This window comes from Crinia signifera, chromosome 6, assembly GCF_055691185.1.
Source record: "Crinia signifera chromosome 6, ASM5569118v1, whole genome shotgun sequence".
NCBI lineage: Eukaryota > Metazoa > Chordata > Amphibia > Anura > Myobatrachidae > Crinia > Crinia signifera.
Window position 1 is genome coordinate 15,720,375 of NC_139222.1, and position 22,739 is coordinate 15,743,113.

General features: G+C 42.8%; 2 protein-coding genes across 2 annotated transcripts in view; both read right to left on the reverse strand.

Moving 5' to 3' along the window:
* LOC146010024 (uncharacterized) overlaps positions 1-22,739 on the reverse strand; it is a 437,588-nt gene that overhangs the window by 372,030 nt on the left and 42,819 nt on the right. The gene's annotated exons all lie outside the window — the stretch shown is intronic.
* Positions 12,963-22,739, reverse strand: part of LOC146009527 (uncharacterized) — a 35,863-nt gene continuing 26,086 nt past the window's right edge. The window contains exons 3-5 of the mRNA XM_083149970.1: positions 20,769-21,188; positions 20,474-20,657; positions 12,963-14,517 (exon numbers count right to left, since the gene is read on the reverse strand). Of these exons, the coding sequence (XP_083006096.1) occupies positions 13,013-14,517; positions 20,474-20,657; positions 20,769-21,188 (2,109 nt within the window). The 3' untranslated portion in view covers positions 12,963-13,012. The remainder of the gene's footprint in view (positions 14,518-20,473; positions 20,658-20,768; positions 21,189-22,739) is intronic.

A 22,739-nucleotide genomic window follows, 5' to 3' on the forward strand; every position in this document is an offset into this window, starting at 1 on the left:
GAGGTTCTCCCCTGAGAGTAACTAAAGGTATAAAGGAAAGAAGAAAAAAGAGCTCTCTGTTTGGGGGCACGCTTATTAAACCGGAACCTATAATTATATATGTACAACAGTTAGGGAACAGGCGCTCCTCCGGTGTAAGGGAGAAATATAAAGCACAATCTGAGACTAATTTCACCCAATCCAAAAGAAGGTATAAGCACAAGAGTCCTTTTGGTAATATTTATTAATAGTCCTTAATGCGCACTGCACCGTGGATCTTCAATGGTTTCTCAGCACAACCCAACGCGTTTGGTCCTTACAGACTTCATCAGTGTCATCAATTTCTAAAAGTTGAACACAACACATGTTTCACATACAGGGTACACTTATGCTGTAAATTGATAATGTGCAACCAACATTGTCTATATATATATATATATATATATATATATATAGATATCCGTGTCGACCTGGCACTCCCGTGGTTGGGTACAGCTCACCCTGGTGCCCTCAGGATCAATTCTGTAGAAATAGGTAGAAGCAGACAGCGGCACGCAAAAGGGATTTTTCAACGGTGTATTTCACAGAAAACGGCAAACCAACGTTTCGGGGTCTAAGTCACCCCTTTGTCAAGGTGTATGTACAAACGAGAACATCTAAATGTGCTTACCTTATATAACAAAGTGAATCATGTCATATCACGCCACTCAGCCAGCGTGTGCGCCGGTGCCGGAAAACCGGAAGTTAAGGGGAGTGTGTCTCTCAGCGGAGTCCCTGTAACGTGCACCGCATCGTGATGTGCAAGCTTCACCGGTGTCATGGTTACTAGCATGGGCGGAATTACAGTAATCGGCAACCAGGGCTTTCTCGCTGTGTGGGGCGGTCTGTAAAAAAACCAAAATAAAACATGCTATTATACAGACAATAATATAGACCATAATGTAAAGTCCACCATACTGGACCGAGTGTAACAACTAGTGATTTAAGAAAGATGCACCAATACAGGCGCAATGGTATAAAATCAGTACATTAAAATCGTGATACATATATATATATATATATAGGTGGACTGAATAGTCAGTAAAAGGTGATAAAAGGAAAACGTGCTGGACTGCCACAGGACCTATATAAATCAGTGTCAAATAGCCTAACTGGATAATATCTGCCTAGTCCCTGTTCAATCGGATTGACACAAAGGTCATACTCTAGTGGTCGTTAGGTCACCAAGACTAACACAGGCTGTGACAGGACACCTGTTCCGTCACTATAATAAAGTGTCTGGAACTAGGATATCTGTATGTAAACTCTGTACATTACATGTAACGGTCTAATAATAAGTTCAAGGCTGGTGCGACTCAGCAAAGGTAAAGGGATAGAAAGAATTAACGCGGAGGAAGTAAAAGCACACAGTATGATGTCATGGACATTCTAGAATATAAATGCGGAAAAGGAATTCCAAGGAGTAGTTCCAGGGAATATACAGGCGCTTGACAAGATCTGTCCCTCTAAATGTTAGCTGCTGCTCAAAGAGGGGGGATAGTCAGTCCCCACCAAAAGAAACCAACACCACCAATCACGCTCAAGGTGAGAGAGCAGCGCTAAGAAACAATTTACACACAACTGTTTAGTACAATGTAGAAAATAATTTTACTGAATAAAATCAAAACATAAGCATAAAATCATCACAATGCAGAGACAATTGCCGGCTGACATGTAAAAAGGGTTCTTCACATCACAGGAATGAATTTCAATGTGGATTGGGCCCAGTTGGGATGTGTATAATGGAAAATTCCAGGGGGGGGGGGGGAGGAAAGGTAGTCACAGGTAAGTGCACTTTACCAGTTGGTCGGAGCTCTTGATGTCCAATGGTTTCCACTCAGGTGGTATTGTAATCCTCACAATGATATACGGCACTTGTTCAGCCGTTGGAGGAGAGTCAGCTTCCGCTTTATGGTGGTACCCCTCGTCTGTTTGAGCTTTGAGAGGAGGGGGGTTGTAGATGGGAGGAGGGGGGGATTTTGGCACCCCAATGGAATCCAAAAAGCGGTGTCCGCCGAACTGGAAGAGAATGACTTGGTGGGTGGTAAGTTACTCACTTAGACAATGTCCTCCATGGGTCTCAAGCTGGAATTATGCCGCTGGATGTTGGGAGGAGGAGTATCCACCATGCACCAGGTGGGATGAATTCCCTGGATGGGGGGACACAGTGAATCCGTAGGTGATGGTGCACCTCGAGTGGGTAGGTCCAATAGGGGTAAGGGGGTCCACACGTAAGGTCCTGGAGGTGAAGAACAGGTAGTCCTGCTGACGCGTTTCACTGCCAACTGCAGCTTTATGAAAGGTGTCTAGCAGTGACTCCAGTATGGGTTTATATACCCTCCCTAATGGGCCAATGATCAGCATGTGTGTGTACAAACAGTAACATAAATATGCACAATATCCATAAAATCAACTAAATTACATTATAGCAGGAGACAGACGCATAATATTAAACACAGAGTCTGCAATAATAACAAAAATACCTAAAAAAAGGAGAGAAGTGGTATGGTATGCAAATCAGAACGTCACGTGACTCTGTTCATTAAGCATAAAAGGCGTTTCTAAATAACTTGCAGGGTATAAGTAGACTGGTGGCCGATCATTGTGGCACATCCAGAGTATTAGTTATATAGAATTTAGTGGGCTTAAAGGAAAGTGGCGAATGATTCGTCCTGTGGAACGCATATGCATTCCAAATAGCGTTTTACTATTAGTTCCGCCATCATACCGGAAGTATTTGGCAGAGGGCGGGAACTGGAGTGAGTAGTATAGGAGTATAATGGGAGTCAATTGTTTGATGTACATTGCCATCCCATAGAAAGGTTCCGGGCTTCATACCCATCGTATCCATAGGGGTGCAGAGGTGATTGGACTCTAGATTAGTCACATGATTCGTCCCGAGCCAATCAGAGACCAAGTGTAAGTATTTATATAGTAGTTTGTAGTGAGAGAGATTTGTCAATGAACAGTTTAAATAGCGATCACGTGACCAGACTGATTTCTAACAACAAAAAGTAACAAAATCAAGTTAAAAGATAGCGGATGTTATATAAAATAAGACAATCAGTTATGTAGCGCAGGTGCGCTCCATATCACGTGTACAGACCATTAAAAAATTAGTATGAGGAACAAATACATTTTATCCAGAGTATTGTGAAATGGTTAATAGTTGGAAATAGAAATAGAGAGAATGTCAATTTTATCTGGCAGCAAATTTATAGCTAATCAGGAAAGAATGTTTATAAGTTGTAAGAAGCATACACAGAGACAAGGGAAATAGAATGGCTAAAGATAATTATTGTATATAAGGAAAGAGATATATATATAATAAAAAAAGGAAATAAAAAATAAAATAAAAAAAAAGAATGAAATATGTGTAATATATATGTACAATTGGATAGGGAATTCATCAATAATAACGAAGATCATATTAACTTGAATTTAGCAGTAGTATAACATCCATAGATAGTGGGACATAAATGGATAGTCTAGATGCTATCCTAAAATTAACAAGGAGCAGTGACAAATATGCAACATGATATACCAGACTTAAGAAGCTAAAGCACAATATTTAGTTCCATTGCTTCGTTAAGACCTTTAGGGAACAGACAGTCCATCTTAAAGGTCCAAAAGATTTCTTGCCTGCAGAGGGTGCAAAATCTATCACCGTCCCTTTTGGTTGGGGTACATGTTCAAGACCAGTCAGTGTGAGATCCTTCGGATCATTGTTATGACACTCAGAAAAGTGCCGGGACACGCTGTGCAGCAAGGAACCTTTGAGGATATTCCTACTATGCTCAAGGAATCGTGTCCTCAGAGGCCGTGTTGTGCGCCCCACATATTTTAAGTCACGGGTACATTTCAGTAAGTAGATGGTAAAGGGCGTATTGCAGTTAATGAAACCACGGACCTTTAAAGTGTCCATAGATGTGTTCACGACCAAAATTTTATTAGTAATGTAATTACAAGTAATGCATTGTGTTCTACCACACTTGTAGCATCGTTGGTTTAACGGGTAACCAATTGGTAGTTAAAGTATGTTTATCTTGGGAGTCTCAGAGACAGCTGGGGGCAAGAAGGTTTTTCAAGGATTTATTTTTACGAAAAATGAAGGACGGGCGTGAAGGTAGCACATCCCTCAATAGGGGGTCTTGTTTCAAAATGAAATGGTTTTTATTTATAATCCTCCATATCTCTACATAATCTTTATTAAAGGTGGAGATGAAGGAAAATTTGTTCATGAAGTCAGTAGAACATTTATCAGGGGTCTTTTTATATAAGAGGGTGTCCCTATCTCTCTCTCTCTACTTGATTCGTAAGCCCCCTTCACCAATTGTTCGGGGTATCCACAGTGTTGGAACGATTTCATAAGTTGTACGGCTTGTTGGTCAAATGTTTCCAACTCCGAGCAGTTGCGTCTGAGACGTAGCATCTGCCCCCTGGGAATATTTTTAATCCAGTGGGGGTAGTGAGCGCTTTTAAAGTTTAAATAGGAGTTTAAATTGATTGGAATTAAGGTGAGACACAAAGGAAGTGATAGAAGTGACATCCCCATCCCAAATAAAGATAAGGTCATCCATATAACGGCCATAGAGGACCAGATTCACGCCAAAGGTGGATTGCCAAATAAGTTGGTCCTCAACCTCACTCATGTATAGGTTGACATAACTTGGCGCGAATCTGGTCCCCGTGGCCGTCCCCATCACCTGTAAATAAAACGTGTCCTGCAACAAAAAGTAATTGTGTTTGAGTATGAAGGAAATAGAGTCAATAATGAATTGACATAATTCCACTGTCAGATCACCATCATCCCGTAATCTCTTTTGAATTGTATGTACCCCCAATTCATGGGGTATGTTACAGTATGGACTCTCCACGTCTAGTGTTAGAAAGTGGTAAGAGTCTTTCCATTGGATGTTTTTAATTAATTTGAGGAAATGTGAGGTGTCTTTGATGTGTGATCTGAGAGTGGACACCCGTGGCTGCAAATAAGAATCAACAAACTGTGAAAGATTAGAGGTGAGAGAGTGAACCCCAGAAATAATTGGATGACCGGGTGGTGAAGTGAGGTGTTTGTGGATTTTGGGGAGGTGATAAAAGATTGGGACAGAAGGATGTGGGTTAAATAAAAAGTGATATTCCTCTTTTGATATCACAGATTCCAAGACTGCTTTATCTAAGAGTCCCTTAGCTTCTGAAATATATGACTGTGTGGGGTTGTTAAGGAGTTCCACATAAAATGTGGTATTGGAGAGTTGTCGGGTGGCTTCACTAATGTAACTCACACGATCCTGAATTACAATTCCTCCGCCCTTGTCGGCCTCCCTGAAGACAATAGTGGTGTCCTCAGTGAGGCCGACCAGGGCCTTCCTATCCCAGACATTAAGGTTGTCCCTAAGTCTGTGCTTAATTTTTTTAGAACCCTTGGAATTTTTTGAAGAACACAACTGTTTAAAATCCTCCAATGTGGTCTTATAGAATGTTTCAACACTAGTACCTTTTGCTTTTATAGGGTAGAAGTCTGACTTTTGTTTTAATTTAGATTTGTCAACATAAAATAGTTTTTTAGGAGAATTGTTACTTTCTAACCAAAGATCCGCCAGGATATCAAGGCTGGTCAGATCCCCACTGTCAAGTAGGATAGGGGCTGATGAATCCTCATTTTTTTGCGGTCTTTGAGAAAAAAAGTATCTCTGTCTACAGAGAGTTCGGACATAGCGATTAAGTTCAATAAATAAATTGAAAATATTGGCTTCAGTAGAGGGCGAGAGTTTTAAACCTTTCCCTAGTAAGTTAATTTCTGTTTTACTAAGTTCTCTTGATGAAATATTAAATATGTTGGATGGGGAGGTTTAGCCAATTTTAGTTTCTTATATTGGGTCTTCTTTCCTCCTCTAGTTCCACTACGCTTGATCGTCTTCTTCTTTTGGGGGTCCCCTCCCCCTGATGTCTCCCCGTCTCCCAATTTTGGCGGGATCCTAAAAAATGATGATGATCCGTTATAGGTCCTCTGTTATTTTTTATTGTTGTTTTATAGTTAATTTTTGGTGTAGCCCCTAACGGCTGATAATTAGATTCAGAATGTGCATTATGCTTGTACTGATGGTTCCTGGTATTGGGTGAGGGGGTATACCCGCCATTATTCTCACGGGCACTCCCTCTCCTATATTTAGGAGGATCATAAACATTAGAGTCCCTTATCTTTTCTGACTGTTTCCTATTATCATTGAATCTAGATCTGTATTTATAGTTATTTGTCCTACCTTGGGTGGGCTGTCTGTGTTTGAGAGATGATAATCTGAAATGATAATTTCTCACATTGTTTGATTGAAAGTCATCTAAATCCCTGTGAAATTTCCTTCATCTCCACCTTTAATAAAGATTATGTAGAGATATGGAGGATTATAAATAAAAACCATTTCATTTTGAGGGATGTGCTACCTTCACGCCCGTCCTTCATTTTTCGTAAAAATAAATCCTTGAAAAACCTCCTTGCCCCCAGCTGTCTCCGAGACTCCCAAGATAAACATACTTTAACCACCAATTGGTTACCCGTTAAACCAATGGGATGCTACAAGTGTGGTAGAACACAATGCATTACTTGTAATTACATTACTAATAAAATTTTGGTCGTGAACACATCTATGGACACTTTAAAGGTCCGTGGTTTTTATTAACTGCAATACGCCCTTTACCATCTACTTACTGAAATGTACCTGTGACTTAAAATATGTGGGGTGCACAACACGGCCTCTGAGGACACGATTCCTTGAGCATCGTAGGAATATCCTCAAAGGTTCCTTGCTGCACAGCGTGTCCCGGCACTTTTCTGAGTGTCATAACAATGATCCGAAGGATCTCACACTGACTGGTCTTGAACATGTACCCCCAACCAAAAGGGACAGCGATAGATTTCACACCCTCTGCAGGCAAGAAATCTTTTGGACCTTTAAGATGGACTGTCTGTTCCCTAAAGGTCTTAACGAAGCAATGGAACTAAATATTGTGCTTTAGCTTCTTAAGTCTGGTATATCATGTTGCATATTTGTCACTGCTCCTTGTTAATTTTAGGATAGCATCTAGACTATCCATTGATGTCGCACTATCTATGGATGTTATACTACTGCTAAATTCAAGTTAATATGATCTTCGTTATTATTACCAATTCCCTATCCAATTGTACATATATATTACACATATTTCATTCTTCTTCTTTTTTTTCTTCTTTTTATTATATATATCTCTTTCCTTATATAAAATAATTATCTTTAGCCATTCTATTTCCCTTGTCTCTGTGTATGCTTCTTACAACTTATACACATTCTTTCCTGATTAGCTATAAATTTGCTGCCAGATAAAATTGACATTCTCTCTATTTCTATTACCAACTATTAACCATTTCACAATACTCTGGATAAAATGTATTTGTTCCTCATACTAATTTTTTAATGGTCTGTACACGTGATATGGAGCGCACCTGCGCTATATAACTGATTGTCTTATTTTATATAACATCCGCTATCTTTTAACTTGACTTTGTTACATTTTGTGGTTAGAAATCAGTCTGGTCACGTGATCGCTATTTAAACTGTTCATTGACAAATCTCTCTCACTATAAACTACCATATAAATACTTACACATGGTCTCTGATTGGCTCGGGACGAATCATGTGACTAATCCAGAGTCCAATCACCTCTGCACCCCTATGGATACGATGGGTATGAAGCCCGGAACCTTTCTATGGGATGGCAATGTACGTCAAACAATTGCCTCCCATTATACTCCTATACTACTCACTCCAGTTCCCGCTGTCTGCCGAATACTCTACAGTATGATGGCGGAACTAATAGTAAAACGCTATTTGGAATGCATATGCGTTCCACAGGACGAATCATTCGCCACTTTCCTGTAAGCCCACTAAATTCTATATAACTATTACTCTGGATGTGCCACAATGATCGACCACCAGACTAGATATACCCTGCAAGTTATTTAGAAACGCCTTTTATGCTTAATGAACCGAGTCACGTGACGTTCTGATTTGCATACCATACCACTTCCCTACCTATTTTAGGTATTTTTGTTATTATTGCAGATTCTGTGTTTAATATTATGCGTCTGTCTCCTTCTATAATGTAATTTAGTTGATTTTATGGATATTGTGCATATTTATGTTACTGTTTGTACACACACATGCTGATCATTGGCCCATTAGGGAGGGTATATATACCCATACTGGAGTCACTGCTAGACACCTTTGATAAAGCTGCAGTTGGCAGTGAAACGCGTCAGCAGGACTACCTGTTCTTCACCTCCAGGACCTTACGTGTGGTCCCCCTTACCCCTATTGGACCTACCCACTCGAGGTGCACCATCACCTACAGATTCACTGTGTCCCCCCATCCAGGGAATTCATCCCACCTGGTGCATGGTGGATACTCCTCCTCCCAACATCCAGCGGCATAATTCCAGCTTGCCACCCATGGAGGACATTGTCTAAGTGAGTAAATTACCACCAACCAAGTCATTCTCTTCCAGTTCGGCGGACACCGCTTTTTGGATTCCATTGGGGTGCCAAAATCCCCCCCTCCTCCCATCTACAACCCCCCTCCCCTCAAAGCTTAAACAGACGAGGGGTACCACCATAAAGCGGAAGCCGACTCTCCTCCAACGGCTGAACAAGTGCCGTATATCATTGTGAGGATTACAATACCACCTGAGTGGAAACCATTGGACATCAAGAGCTCCGACCAACTGGTAAAGTGCACTTACCTGTGACTACCTTTCGTCTCTCCCCCCCCCCACCCCCGGAATTTTCCACCCCCCCCCCTGGAATTTTCCATTATACACATCCCAACTGGGCCCAATCCACATTGAAATTCATTCCTGTGATGTGAAGAACCCTTTTTACATGTCAGCCGGCAATTGTCTCTGCATTGTGATGATTTTATGCTTATGTTTTGATTTTATTCATTAAAATGATTTTCTACATTGTACTAAACAGTTGTGTGTAAATTGTTTCTTAGCGCTGCTCTCTCACCTTGAGCGTGATTGGTGGTGTTGGTTTCTTTTGGTGGGGACTGACTATCCCCCCTCTTTGAGCAGCAGCTAACATTTAGAGGGACAGATCTTGTCAAGCGCCTGTATATTCCCTGGAACTACTCCTTGGAATTCCTTTTCCGCATTTATATTCCTAGAATGTCCATGACATCATACTGTGTGCTTTTACTTCCTCCGCGTTAATTCTTTCTATCCCTTTACCTTTGCTGAGTCGCACCAGCCTTGAACTTATTATTAGACCGTTACATGTAATGTACAGAGTTTACATACAGATATCCTAGTTCCAGACACTTTATTATAGTGACGGAACAGGTGTCCTGTCACAGCCTGTGTTAGTCTTGGTGACCTAACGACCACTAGAGTATGACCTTTGTGTCAATCCGATTGAACAGGGACTATGCAGATATTATCCAGTTAGGCTATTTGACGCTGATTTATATAGGTCCTGTGGCAGTCCAGCACGTTTTCCTTTTATCACCTATTACTGACTATTCAGTCCACCTATATATATATATATATGTATCAAGATTTTAATGTACTGATTTTATACCATTGCGCCTGTATTGGTGCATCTTTCTTAAATCACTAGTTGTTACACTCGGTCCAGTATGGTGGACTTTACATTATGGTCTATATTATTGTCTGTATAACGGCATGTTTTATTTTGGTTTTGTTACAGACCGCCCCACACAGCGAGAAAGCCCTGGTTGCCGATTACTGTAATTCCGCCCATGCTAGTAACCATGACACCGGTGAAGCTTGCACATACCGATGCGGTGCACGTTACAGGGACTCCGCTGAGAGACACACTCCCCTTAACTTCCGGTTTTCCGGCACCAGCGCACACGCTGGCTGAGTGGCGCGATCTGACAGGATTCACTTTGTTATATAAGGTAAGCACATTTAGAGGTTCTCGTTTGCACATACACCTTGACAAAGGGGTGACTTAGACCCCAAAACGTTGGTTTGCCGTTTTCTGTGAAATACACCGTTGAAAAATCCCTTTTGAGTGCCGCTGTCTGCTTCTACCTATTTCTACAGAATTGATCCTGAGGGCACCAGGGTGAGCTGTACCCAACCACAGGAGTGCCAGGTCGACACCGTTATCTATATATATGTATTGTACTTTGTGTACTGAGCTTCTTTTTGAAAGACCGAGAGAGTGAGACGATATCACTGTCTACATACTCACCCTGCGTGCAGCACCCCGGCAATTACTGTGGATCTGTATTTGGAGTGCCTTCCTCAAGTTGTCTATATATATATGTATATATATAAAATGTTGGTTGCACATTATCAATTTACAGCATAAGTGTACCCTGTATGTGAAACATGTGTTGTGTTCAACTTTTAGAAATTGATGACCCCTGATGAAGTCTGTAAGGACTAAACGCGTTGGGTTGTGTTGAGAAACCATTGAAGATCCACGGTGCAGTGCGCATGAAGTACTATTAATAAATATTACCAAAAGGACTCTTGTGCTTATACCTTCTTTTGGATTGGGTGAAATTAGCCCCGGATTGTGCTTTATATTTCTCCCTTACACCGCAGGAGCGCCTGTTCCCTAACTGTTGTACATATATAATTATACGTTCCGGTTTAGTAAGCGTGCCCCCAAACAGAAAGCGCTTTTTTCTTCTTTCCGCTATACCTTTAATTACTGTCAAAGGAAGAACCTCCACATCATTTATCAGGGCCCAGGAACTCAAATGATAAAGGCATTTCAGATCTAATTTTCCCTTTGCCCTTGTCATGTTACCTGTTACAGAAGGTTCCTAAAATGATAAATCAGTAGCATGGACAATATTTGTATTTGGCTGTGTCTCTCCTTCCGTATACCTTGTTCCCTTCTTCCAAACTTCCTTCACAATGTAGCTGTCTTTGCCCTCTATTCTACACTCATTTATTGGTTTAAGGTTTCTTACTATATCCTTCCCCTGATGTGTAATAATATAATTTCTGTGTAAAACATTTCTCACACAGAACATGTAAAGCGCTTCTCACCTGTGTGTTCCTGATGCGTCATAATATAATTTCTGTGTAAAACATTTCTCACATTCCGAACATGTAAAGTGTTTCTCACCTGTAAATTCCCTGATGTGTAATAATGATTTTTGTATAAAACATTTCTCACACTCAAAGCATAAAAACAGATCCACACCTGTATGACTTCTGTACTGTGCACAAAGATCTCTGTGAACATTTCTTGCACACAGAAAACTGAAATGGTTTGACCATCTCCTAATGTAGTGGCTCCGCCAGGTCTCTTAGCTTATTCTCTACGCCGAGGGACAAATGTAATCAGGGGTGCGAGAATCAGAAAGTCAGAGATTATTTCCCATTTTTCTTTTAAGGAGGCAATCAGTGACATGGCAAAATCACCCTGGTTTTGCAGTGTAAATGATTGCTGCTTTAAAAAATGGGAAAACTCTCCCATAATCTTTTTCTGAGTCTCACACCCTAATAAGTTTGACCCTGATCACTTTTGCTGTGCTATTTTATTCCCCATCTCTCTAAAGGCTCCCAAAAGTGTCTTAGGGACCAGATTTCCCTGGAGTTCCCCCGGCAGGGCTCACATAATGATGTGGCACTTGATGTGACATTGTTCACCTGTGATAAATCACGTGCCCCCAGGATAGCTGCTGGGAAAGTTGAATGTTCAAATGAATGGAAGGCCGCTGATTGGTTGGGAGAGCCCTCAGCCAATCAGCAGCCTCCCATTCATTTGAATGGGAGCTTTGAAATCTCCTGGCTGCCCGCAGCTACCGGTATAGCCTGTTCCCTGGAGTATGCAGAGTGAGGAGATTGCCTCTCCTGCCCGGCGCTTCCCCGCTCTGCAGACTACAGGTGTGTGCCAGTGGTGGCACTGCTGGCACACACACACCTTTGGACCTGATCGGATGCAACACACTTTGTGGGTTCTAAAAAAGGACCCGTGATGCCCCGCTGATGGGTCCAATACTGACCCATCTTATGGTCAGCCGTCCGACCTCCAACTCGGATGCGCACAGGAGTGCATGCCGGAGCGTATGTCAGACATATCCGATTTGGGGCAATATTCACCCGATTTTTGTGCTGATCCATCTGGATTGGGTTTGACTTTTAGTTTATCCATTGATCCCCGATCTGTTTAGGTTCCATAGTTATTTTTATTGTTTCCAGATGCGACGTGATGATCTCACAAGGGAAAGATTATTTTATTGTACAAATGTTTGTGTGCATACAAATGACATGTTATACAGTGCCGGCGTCACGTTCTCCATAGTATCACTTACTTTCTTTGTATTCCGAGCACAATTCTCTAATCTAACAGCAATTTCTGATTGGTGTGTAATTATAATTTACTCAAAGTTATTTTAAATTCTGGTTAACACCCCCCCCCCCCCCAAAATAAATGCTACTGTGTTTGTTCCTGTGACATAAATGGACTCAGTCTAGGTAATGGCTGCAGATCACTAACTCCCTAACAAGAGATGCACAAGGCATTGCAGGTGGTCATTCCCAGGCCCATCACTGCTGGAGGAGAGTCCCAGGTGTCCTTATAGATAAATGTTCATTTGGTGGTTCCTCACTAGTCACAGTGGACAGATATGTGCCAATAACCTGAATCAGGAGTAGTTTGTGCAGTCTGTATAGTTCCAACAGCATCAGAATCCAGATACTGGTTCAAGCGCAGACACAGATGTAGCAAGTTGGTCAATGCACCCTGACGCGTTTCACTGCAGCTTCTTGCAGCTTTTTCAAGAGTTTAGAAAAGCCACTCTAAGAAATGCCTGTGCCTCTTCTACTGTTTTGGCATTGTGCCTCATGGCTAAGAAGACTTTACTGATGCGTAAAACATTTTCCACATTCTGAACATGAAAATGGTTTCTCACCTGTGTGACTTCTCTGATGTATAACAAGAGCTGATTTCCGTGTAAAACATTTTCCACACTAAGAACATGGGAATCGTTTCTCACCTGTGTGATTTCTCTTATGTACAACAAGATGTGCTTTCCGTGTAAAATATTTTCCACACTCAGAACATGGAAATGGTTTCTCACCTGTGTGACTTCTCTGATGTACAACAAGATGTGCTTTCCGTGTAAAACATTTTCCACACTCAGAGCATGGGAATGGTTTCTCACCTGTGTGACTTCTCTGATGTATAACAAGAGCGGATTTCCGTGTAAAACATTTTCCACACTCAGAACATGGGAATGGTTTCTCACCATTGTGACTTCTCTGATGTATAACAAGACCTGGTTTATCTGCAAAACATTTTCCACACTGAGAACATGGAAATGGTTTCTCACCTGTGTGACTTCTCTGATGAATAACAAGTTTTGATTTAAATGTAAAACATTTCCCACACTCAGAACATGGAAATGGTTTCTCACCTGTGTGACTTCTCTGATGAATAACAAGTTTTGATTTATGTGTAAAACATTTCCCACACTCAGAACATGGAAATGGTTTCTCACCTGTGTGAGTTCTCTGATGTGCAACAAGACCTGGTTTATCTGCAAAAAGTTTTCCACACTGAAAACATGGAAATGGTTTCTCACCTGTGTGACTTCTCTGATGAATAACAAGTTTTGATTTAAGTGTAAAACATTTCCCACACTCAGAACATGGAAATGGTTTCTCACTATTGTGACTTCTCTGATGTATAACAAGACCTGATTTATCTGCAAAATATTTTCCACACTGAGAACATGGAAATGGTTTCTCACCTGTGTGACTTCTCTGATGAATAACAAGTTTTGATTTCTGTGTAAAACATTTTCCGCACTCAGAACATGGAAATGGTTTCTCACCTGTGTGACTTCTCTGATGAACAACAAGACCTGATTTATCTGCAAAACATTTTCCACACTGAGAACATGGAAATGGTTTCTCACCTGTGTGAATTCTTTGATGTAAAACAAAACCTAATTTACCTGCAAAACATTTTCCACACTGAGAACATGGAAATGGTTTCTCACCTGTGTGAATTCTCTGATGTTTAACAAGATTTGATTTATCTGAAAAACATTTCCCACACTCAGAACATGGAAATGGTTTCTCACCTGTGTGAATTCTCTGATGTAAAACAAGATTTGATTTCCGTGTAAAACATTTTCCACACTCAGAGCATGGAAATGGTTTCTCATCTATGTGAATTCTCTGATGTAAAACAAGATTTGATTTCAGTGTAAAACATTTCCCACACTCAGAACATGGAAAGCCTGTATCCGCTGTATGACCTGTACTACGTGTAACAATGGCAGAGTTATTAGGAGCAGAGTCCCCTTGAGATGAAGGATCAGATGCTGTATTTGCATTATAAAGCACTGGATGTATATCTGAGATAATGGTCTTTTCTCCTGGAGAATCTCGTATGATGGTATCTTCTATTTTAATGTCTGGAAACAAAATGAGATCTCCCATCACGATATGCTTCCTTCTGTCATCATCTGCCGAGAATGAAATAAATTGTATGGAAATAAAAACATTGATCTTACACTGAGGAGCAGATTGTCAGTGTATCATTCATTTCTAAACACTTTATTACAATTCTAAATGTACTTACAGCAAATCTGACTGTTGGCAAAAAGAGAAACTAAATCAACTAGAACAGACCCGCCTTAATAATGCACAATGCAACCACCCAGTCACTGTGACATCGCCAACAGAACAGCAGCCATTGGCCAGTAACCTTTCCCTGCCATTGTCAAAGGACTGGAAGCCTCGTTATCAGTGATGTCCAACCTCAATGTCCACCCAAACACTGACCTACACCCATGGTAAATCCTAATTAAATGCAGGGAAGACTCTTCATATAACTTTTTGCCTTCAGAGCTATTCATTATATTCTGGTTCTAACTGGTCTCTAGACCTACTCAGTGTCCCCAATCTATGTTATAGACAAGACCAGGACTCATTCCCTTCTCTTCATGGTCTGTGTACATAGGTATGATCAGAGGAATGCGTGGACGCCCAGTCAGGAGCCAGTCACCCTGCACTAGAATAGTCTCTGGAGACGACAGAGCAGATCCAAGTAACCACAGAACTCAAACTACGTCTAGTAGATCCAGATCATCTCAGGAAGAGGCTGAAGGAGGATAAACCAGAAAAAAATTAATTTTTACCTGTAAAATCTTATTTCTGAAGCCTTGGTGGATGTTGGGATTATGGGTATGGTGGGGATTGGAGGACCCAGGCATCATGGAGTTAACTTCTGGAGTTAGGCTCCTCCTACCCTATTCCCCCTGTCCTCAGGAACTAGCAAAACTTAACAAGCTGAGTAACTGGTATAGGAGAGAAGACCACGCAGAGGAACACGCACCGAGCACAAGCATAACACTCCCCTGACTGTGTCCAAAGCTAGCAGAACTCTGCCCAGACAGAGGTGTAAGGGCAGGTGCCCAGCATCCAACATGGTTTCAGAGAAAAGGATTTTACAGGTAAGACAGTCTTATTTTTTACTTTCAGCCCATGGTGGATTCTGGGACGTCACAAAGCTGTCCCTTTATGGGTGGGAACGTTCCTGAGCTGTACTGAAGACCCCTTAGCTGAAAGCAGCATCTGCTGAGGCAAAGGTGTCAAAATGATAGAATTTGATGAACATATGCACAGAAGCCCACGTGGATGCTCTGCAGGAAACACTGGTGGGCGGTGCCCACGAAGCACCAACAGACCAAGTGGAGAAGGCCTTCACTGAAACTGGCACCACTTTCCCCACCAAAAGATTGGCCTGGCAAATGGCGAGACACAACTAGTGAGCCAAGGCCTGTTTTGAGGCAGGCCAGACCATCTTATGTACATCATAAAGTAGGAAGACTCAGGTTTGCTCAAGGAGTGGTCAAACACACATAAATATGCAGGGCCCGGACCACAACCAACGTCTCCAAAGAATCAAGAGACTGAAGAAGAAAGTTCTCGAGAGAAAACTGGTACAAAAAATGTCCTTGTTCATCACAACCATAGGCAGATATCCTGTCTATTTAGTAATACCACTCTGTCCTCATGGAACACCAAAAAGGGTGAATGATGAGAGAGGGCCCCTAAGTTCGAATCTCTACGAGCAGAGGACATGGTAAAAAAAAAAAAAATCTTCCATGTGATCCATAGAATCCAATGGCTCAAAATGGAGCTCCCTGAAGTTGAAGGACTAGTGACAAATCCCACGGATGCATCAATGGATGCACCAGAGGTATGAATCATGAAAGAAGCTTCCACTTGTCATTGAAACAACATAGAGATGGTTGACACCTGGACCTTCAAGGAGGAACAATGAAGGCCCAAGTCCAAACCACTTAGCAGGAACGCCAGAACACTGGAGAGTCGATAGACCTTTGGGTTATAGCATTTGAAGAGCGCCATTGGAAGTACCATTGCCAAACCGTATGAAAAATAGTTTGATGATCTGAGGTGACAATTCTCTCACTCCTAAGATTGACCACTCAACAGCCACCCCTTCAAAATCAATTTGATGAGATCCTGGTGATGACAAAATCCATGAGACTATAGGTCCCTCCAAAGTGGGAGACGGTTTGGAGGGGTCACCGACAGTCTTAGAAGGTCCACGTACCAGGATCTTCTTGGACAATCTGGAGCCACCCGAATGGTGGTCACATCTCATTTTTCAGCCGATCCAATACTCGTATAAGAATAGCAATGAGAGGAAAGCTATATACCATTTGGAATGGCCAAGGTGCTGAGAGGCCATCCAAAAGGCATACTGCTGGATCCCTGGGTCCAAGAGCTGTACATGTGTAGCTGCCTGGAAGCCATTAGGTCCACCAGAGGTTGACCCCAGCATTTTGTCAAGAGATAAAATACCTCTGGGTAAAGCTCAAGATGCTTTGGAGACTGCACTAGCAGAAGGGGGGTCACCCAGATAAGGTAGAACACAAGTTCCTAGTACGTGAAGTTGGGCAGCCATCACCTTTGTGAAGACTCACTGCGCTGTGCACAGCCTTGAACTGGTAATGCCTGTCTCTCACCATAAAGCAAAGAAATACTGGTGATATTGACAAATGGAAATGTGGAGATAGGCGTCCTGAATGCTAAGAATGCCATGAAGTCTCCTAGTTATAGAGTCAGAAGAATGGATCAAAGAGGCTCCATTCTGAATTTGGGTAATCTCAGCAACAGGTTGCGCTGTCTCAGGTTGCGAATGCTGTGGAAAGACCCACTGGGCTTCCACACCAAGAAAAAATGTGAAGAGAAACCTTGTCCGTGATGAGAAGGGGGGACAGGGGTGATCATTGCAGTCGGCAGAAGGGAAGAAATGGCGGACAGAAGGGAAGAAGCCTTGGCGGCATCTGGCAGGCAGACCGGTGGTAACAAATTGGTTAGAATAAAAAATTAAAGGTTGTAGTCGAAAAATACCATGTCTAACACCCAGGAATTGTTTGTGGAGGTCTGTTATACATTGTCAGTCCAGGAACCGACCACCCACCCTGGAAACCCCCGGGGTTGGACTTCCAGCATTAGAAAAACAGCTTGTCATCTGGCTAAAGGGCCTGACGGTTACCAAACCTGGCTTGATGAGGCTTTGATTTTTGGGTTTTCGGGAAGGATGACTGGAGCCTTTAGTCAATAAGCACTAGGTCGACACAAGCAAAACGTTGACATTGAAATGAGAGACACAGGAAACCGTCAGCATGCTTTTTTCACCGTTTTGGTATCTATGTCAACATGGACCCCGTAAAAGTTTTAAATACACATGCGGGTCCTTCCCGGTAATAAGGGTGATTCCAGTGGAGATGGCTTCATCCAATCAGGGCTGGGACTCCCCTCAACCAATCAGCTCATCCCTGATTGGATGTAGCCGTCTCCACTAGAATTACCCCAAGTATTGGAGAGGCCCGCATGTGTGTGCAGCTCCTCAAGTCCGGATGTCGGGCAATTTTTTTTTTTAATCTCCTGAACACTTAACTGGAGAAAAGGTTCCACCAGTGGTGGAGACTGGCAAGGTGAGAATATGTATATTTGTATGTATGAATGTGTGTATGGATGTATTAGTGTTCATTCAAGAACCCGCCAACTTTGAAAACCCATGCAGTTCCTCTTCCCTGCCTGGGGTGTCGCTGTCTGCTGCAGTGCTTCTACCACAGTGTGGTCTGTATATCAGCACTGATATGCAAACCAGATATAACTAGAAATAGCACGGCAGACAGCGACAACCCAGGCAGGGAAGAGGAACTGCATGGGTTTTCAAAGTTGGCGGGTGCTAGAATGAACACTAATGTATGATATTAAAGTTGTGGTTCTCCAAGAACCTACATGGGGGGGAGCTTGCCAGGACCTGGATAATTGCGGAAGTAGTACCGATATTTAAAAAAGGAAAAAGCAATGACCCAGCAAGTGTGATCTTAAAGCCAATCGTAGGGAAATGGTTTGAGGGAATTTTAAAAGATGGTATCCAAGAATACCTATAAATGAATCATATAATCACTAGTCATCAACATGGGTGTGTAAAGAATCATTCATGCCAAACTAACCCAATACATTTTATGAGGAAATTAGCAGAAACCTAGACATTGGCAATGCTGTAGATGAGGTATTCCTGGATTTTGCAAAGGCATTCGACACTGAGGCACATACAAAGATGGAGAGCAGAGGGTGGTGGTAAACGGTGCATTTTCCAGTTGGAGACCAGTACTAAGTGAAGTATCACAGGCTTCGGTGTTAGGGCCTCTTCTATTTAACATTCATTAATGATATGGAGGATGGGATAGTAAGTAGAATCTCAATTTTTGCAAATGACACAAAAATGTGCAGGGTGGTTAGATTGGTTGAGGATGTCAACATTCTACAGTGGGACTTAGATAAACTTGACGAATGGACTGATACATGAGGTACAATGTAGATAAATGTAAGGTTCTGCATCTCAGAGGACAGAACCAGTGTGCAACTTATACAAACGGAGGAGAATTGGGCAAATCAGAATTGGAAATGGACCTAGGAGTCCAAATTGATATTGAACTAGGGTACAGTGCTCAGTGTCATGGTACAGCCACTAAGGCCAACAGGATACCAGCCTGTATAATAAGGTGCATGGAAACAGAAGACAATGTAATTATACCTCTGTACAGGGCACTGGTTAGACCTCCCCTGGAATTTGGAGTGCAATTCTGGGCCCCACATTCTTTACATATATACATATATCAGAGGGGCAATATTGTAAACTATCAGGCAACCTCTTTACTCTGAGGTGGGAAACTAGGACACGTGGGCATGCACTCAGACTAGAGGAGAGGAGATTCCGTACCCTTAGAAGGAAAGGGTTATTTACGGTCAGGGCAGGTGAAGGTATGGACACTCTCCCAGGAAAGGTGGTGATAGCAGACGCATTGAACACATTTAAAATAAGTTTGGACAAACATCTACTGGAACAGAACATCCAGGGGTACAAATAATCACTATTCAGCCATAGTTGGAACAGGCGGTAATACTAAAATGGGGATATCACATCTAGTCCATACCACCTAACAGGTCCTGTATAAGGATGAACTTGATGGATGCAATTCTGTTTTGTAACCTCTACTACTATGTTACTATGTAGTCCGACAGCACAACCTGGTGTTGTTGTTGTTATTGTACACCAATAAATAAACATGGCACCCACTGCCCAGGGGGACCGGGGACAGCCCGGGCTTCAGCCCTGGACAGGTAATGCCTGGGGAGAGCCCTTTATTCAGGTGGTCCCCACTCGCACAGGGACCATGTACATGGGGTGATGCTCTGACCAGGGGAACTTATATAAAGTGTCCCCCGCTGTGACATCATTCTACTAGCTGTTGGAGCCCGGTGCTGGTTACAAAATACAGGGGACTCCTACTCTATTTGTTCCCCATATTACTGGAATCAGGACCGTTACAAGAGCCGAGTGCTGGATTAAATGCGGCAGGACCCCCACACTTTTGATATTTTGAATGTGAAAACATCCGAATTCAATTTTGGAAATGCAATATATTTGTCACGGCAAAACGTACAATTGTTACCGCAGATCACTCACTATTACATATGTGATTTGTAGAACACACGCACTTATGGCCATTTATTAACCAAAATAATTACACCCTATTACTTCTCACCCATTGTCCTCATTACTCTGCACTGACAGAGGAGAATATAGTAGAGGAAGACTGTAGTGACAGAACAAGAAGAATAGGAATCTACAACACTAAAAAAGTGATATAAGTGAGATTCCAAAGAAGAAAAAGGAGCACTCACAATTCACACACTGCAAACTCACACTCAAAATAACAGATGGGAAAAACTATTCCACAGCCGACTAGTATGGCAACCTAAACACCTAGAACATTTCCCAGAGGGCAACAGGGAGAATAGAGAATAACAAGCGTGGCTTGGATCTAAAATAATTTTAGTAGCCTTAACTTTACCCCTTTTTGCACTCACCTGTGCTGGTATCTGTAGGGATTTCCTCCTCCTTACGCTGCTGGTCACCCCTCATATACGTCTCTTCTCCTCCCTCTGTATCTTCTACCTTATTATCACTCACATCCGTCTCTTCTCCTCCCTCTGTAGCTTCTTCCTTATTATCAGTCACATCCGCCTCGTCTTCTCCCTCTGTATCTTCTTCCTTATTATCAGTCACGTCCGTCTCTTCTTCTCCCTCTGTATCTTCTACCTTATTATCAGTCACATCCGTCTCTTCTTCTCCTTCTGTATCTTCTAAATTATTATCACTCACATCCGTCTCGTCTTCTCCCTCTGTATCTTCTGCCTTATTATCAGTCACATCTGTCGCTTCTTCTCCCTTATTATCAGTCACATCCGTCTCGTCTTCTCCCTCTGTAGCTTCTTCATTAATATCAGTCACATCCGTCTCTTCTTCTCCCTCTGTAGCTTCTGCCTTAATATCACTCACATCCGTCTCGTCTTCTCCCACTGTATCTTCTTCCTTATTATCAGTCACATTCATCTCTTCTTTTCCCTCTGTACCTTCTACCTTAATATCAGTCACATCCATCTCTTCTTCTTCTCCCTCTGTATCTTCTACCTTAATATCAGTCACATCCGTCTCTTCTTCTCCCTCTGTATCTTCTACCTTACTATCAGTCACATATGTCTCGTCTCCTAGATTTTCTGCCTTTAGATCAGCCAGATCTCCCTAAATAACCCAGAAAACAATAAAATATCAAAGTCTGATTAAATTAATTAAAATAGAACGTTGGTATATAAAGTCCCATTCCCAGCAGTCTCCTCTCCGGTCACATCCCCCGGTGTTACTGTATAATATCCCATTCCCAGCAGCCACCTCTCCGGTCACATCCCCGTGTTACTGTATAATATCCCATTCCCAGCAGTCACCTCTCTGGTCACATCCCCCAGTGTTACTGTAGAAATGTCCCATTCCCAGCAGTCACCTCTCCGGTCACATCCCCGGTGTTACTGTATAATGTCCTATTCCCAGCAGTCACCTCTCCGGTCACATCCCCCGCTGTTATTGTATAATGTCCCATTCCCAGCAGTCACCTCTCTCATCACATCCCCCGGTGTTACTGTATAATGCTCCATTTCATTCCCAGCAGTCACCTCTCCGGTCACATCCCCTGGTGTTACTGTATAATGTCCCATTCCCAGCAGTCACCTCTCCGGTCACATCCCCAGCTGTTATTGTATAATGTCCCATTCCCAGCAGTCACCTGTCGGGTCACATCCCCCGGTGTTACTGTATGATGTCCCATTCCCAGCAGTCACCTGTCGGGTCACATCCCCGGTGTTACTATATAATGTCCCATTCCCCACAGTCACCTCTCCGGTCACATCCCCCGGTGTTACTGTATAACGTCCCATTCCCAGCAGTCACCTCTCCGGTCACATCCCTCGGTGTTACTGTATAACGTCCCATTCCCAGCAGTCACCTCTCCGGTCACATCCCTCGGTGTAAATGTATAACGTCCCATTCCCAGCAGTCACCTGTGCGGTCACATCCCCAGTGTTACAGTATAATGTCCCATTCCCAGCAGTCACCTGTCCAGTCACATCCCCCCCGGTGTTACTGTATAATGTCCCATTCCCTGCAGTCACCTCTCTGGTCACATCCCCCGGTGATACTGTATAATGTCCCATTCCCAGCAGTCACCTCTCCGGTCACATCCCCCGGTGTTACTGTATAATGTCCCATTCCCAGCAGTCACCTCTCCGGTCACATCCCCCGCTGTTATTGTATAATGTCCCATTCCCAGCAGTCACCTCTCCGGTCACATCCCCCGGTGTTACTGTATAATGCTCCATTCCATTCCCAGCAGTCACCTCTCCGGTCACATCCCCTGGTGTTACTGTATAATGTCCCATTCCCAGCAGTCACCTCTCCGGTCACATCCCCCGCTGTTATTGTATAATGTCCCATTCCCAGTAGTCACCTCTCCCATCACATCCCCCGGTTTTACTGTATAATAATCCATTCCCAGCAGTCACCTCTCCGGTCACATCCCCCGGTGTTACTGTATGATGTCCCATTCCCAGCAGTCACCTGTCGGGTCACATCCCCCGGTGTTACTGTATAACGTCCCATTCCCAGCAGTCACCTCTCCGGTCACATCCCTCGGTGTAAATGTATAACGTCCCATTCCCAGCAGTCACCTGTGCGGTCACATCCCCAGTGTTACAGTATAATGTCCCATTCCCAGCAGTCACCTGTGCGGTCACATCCCCCGGT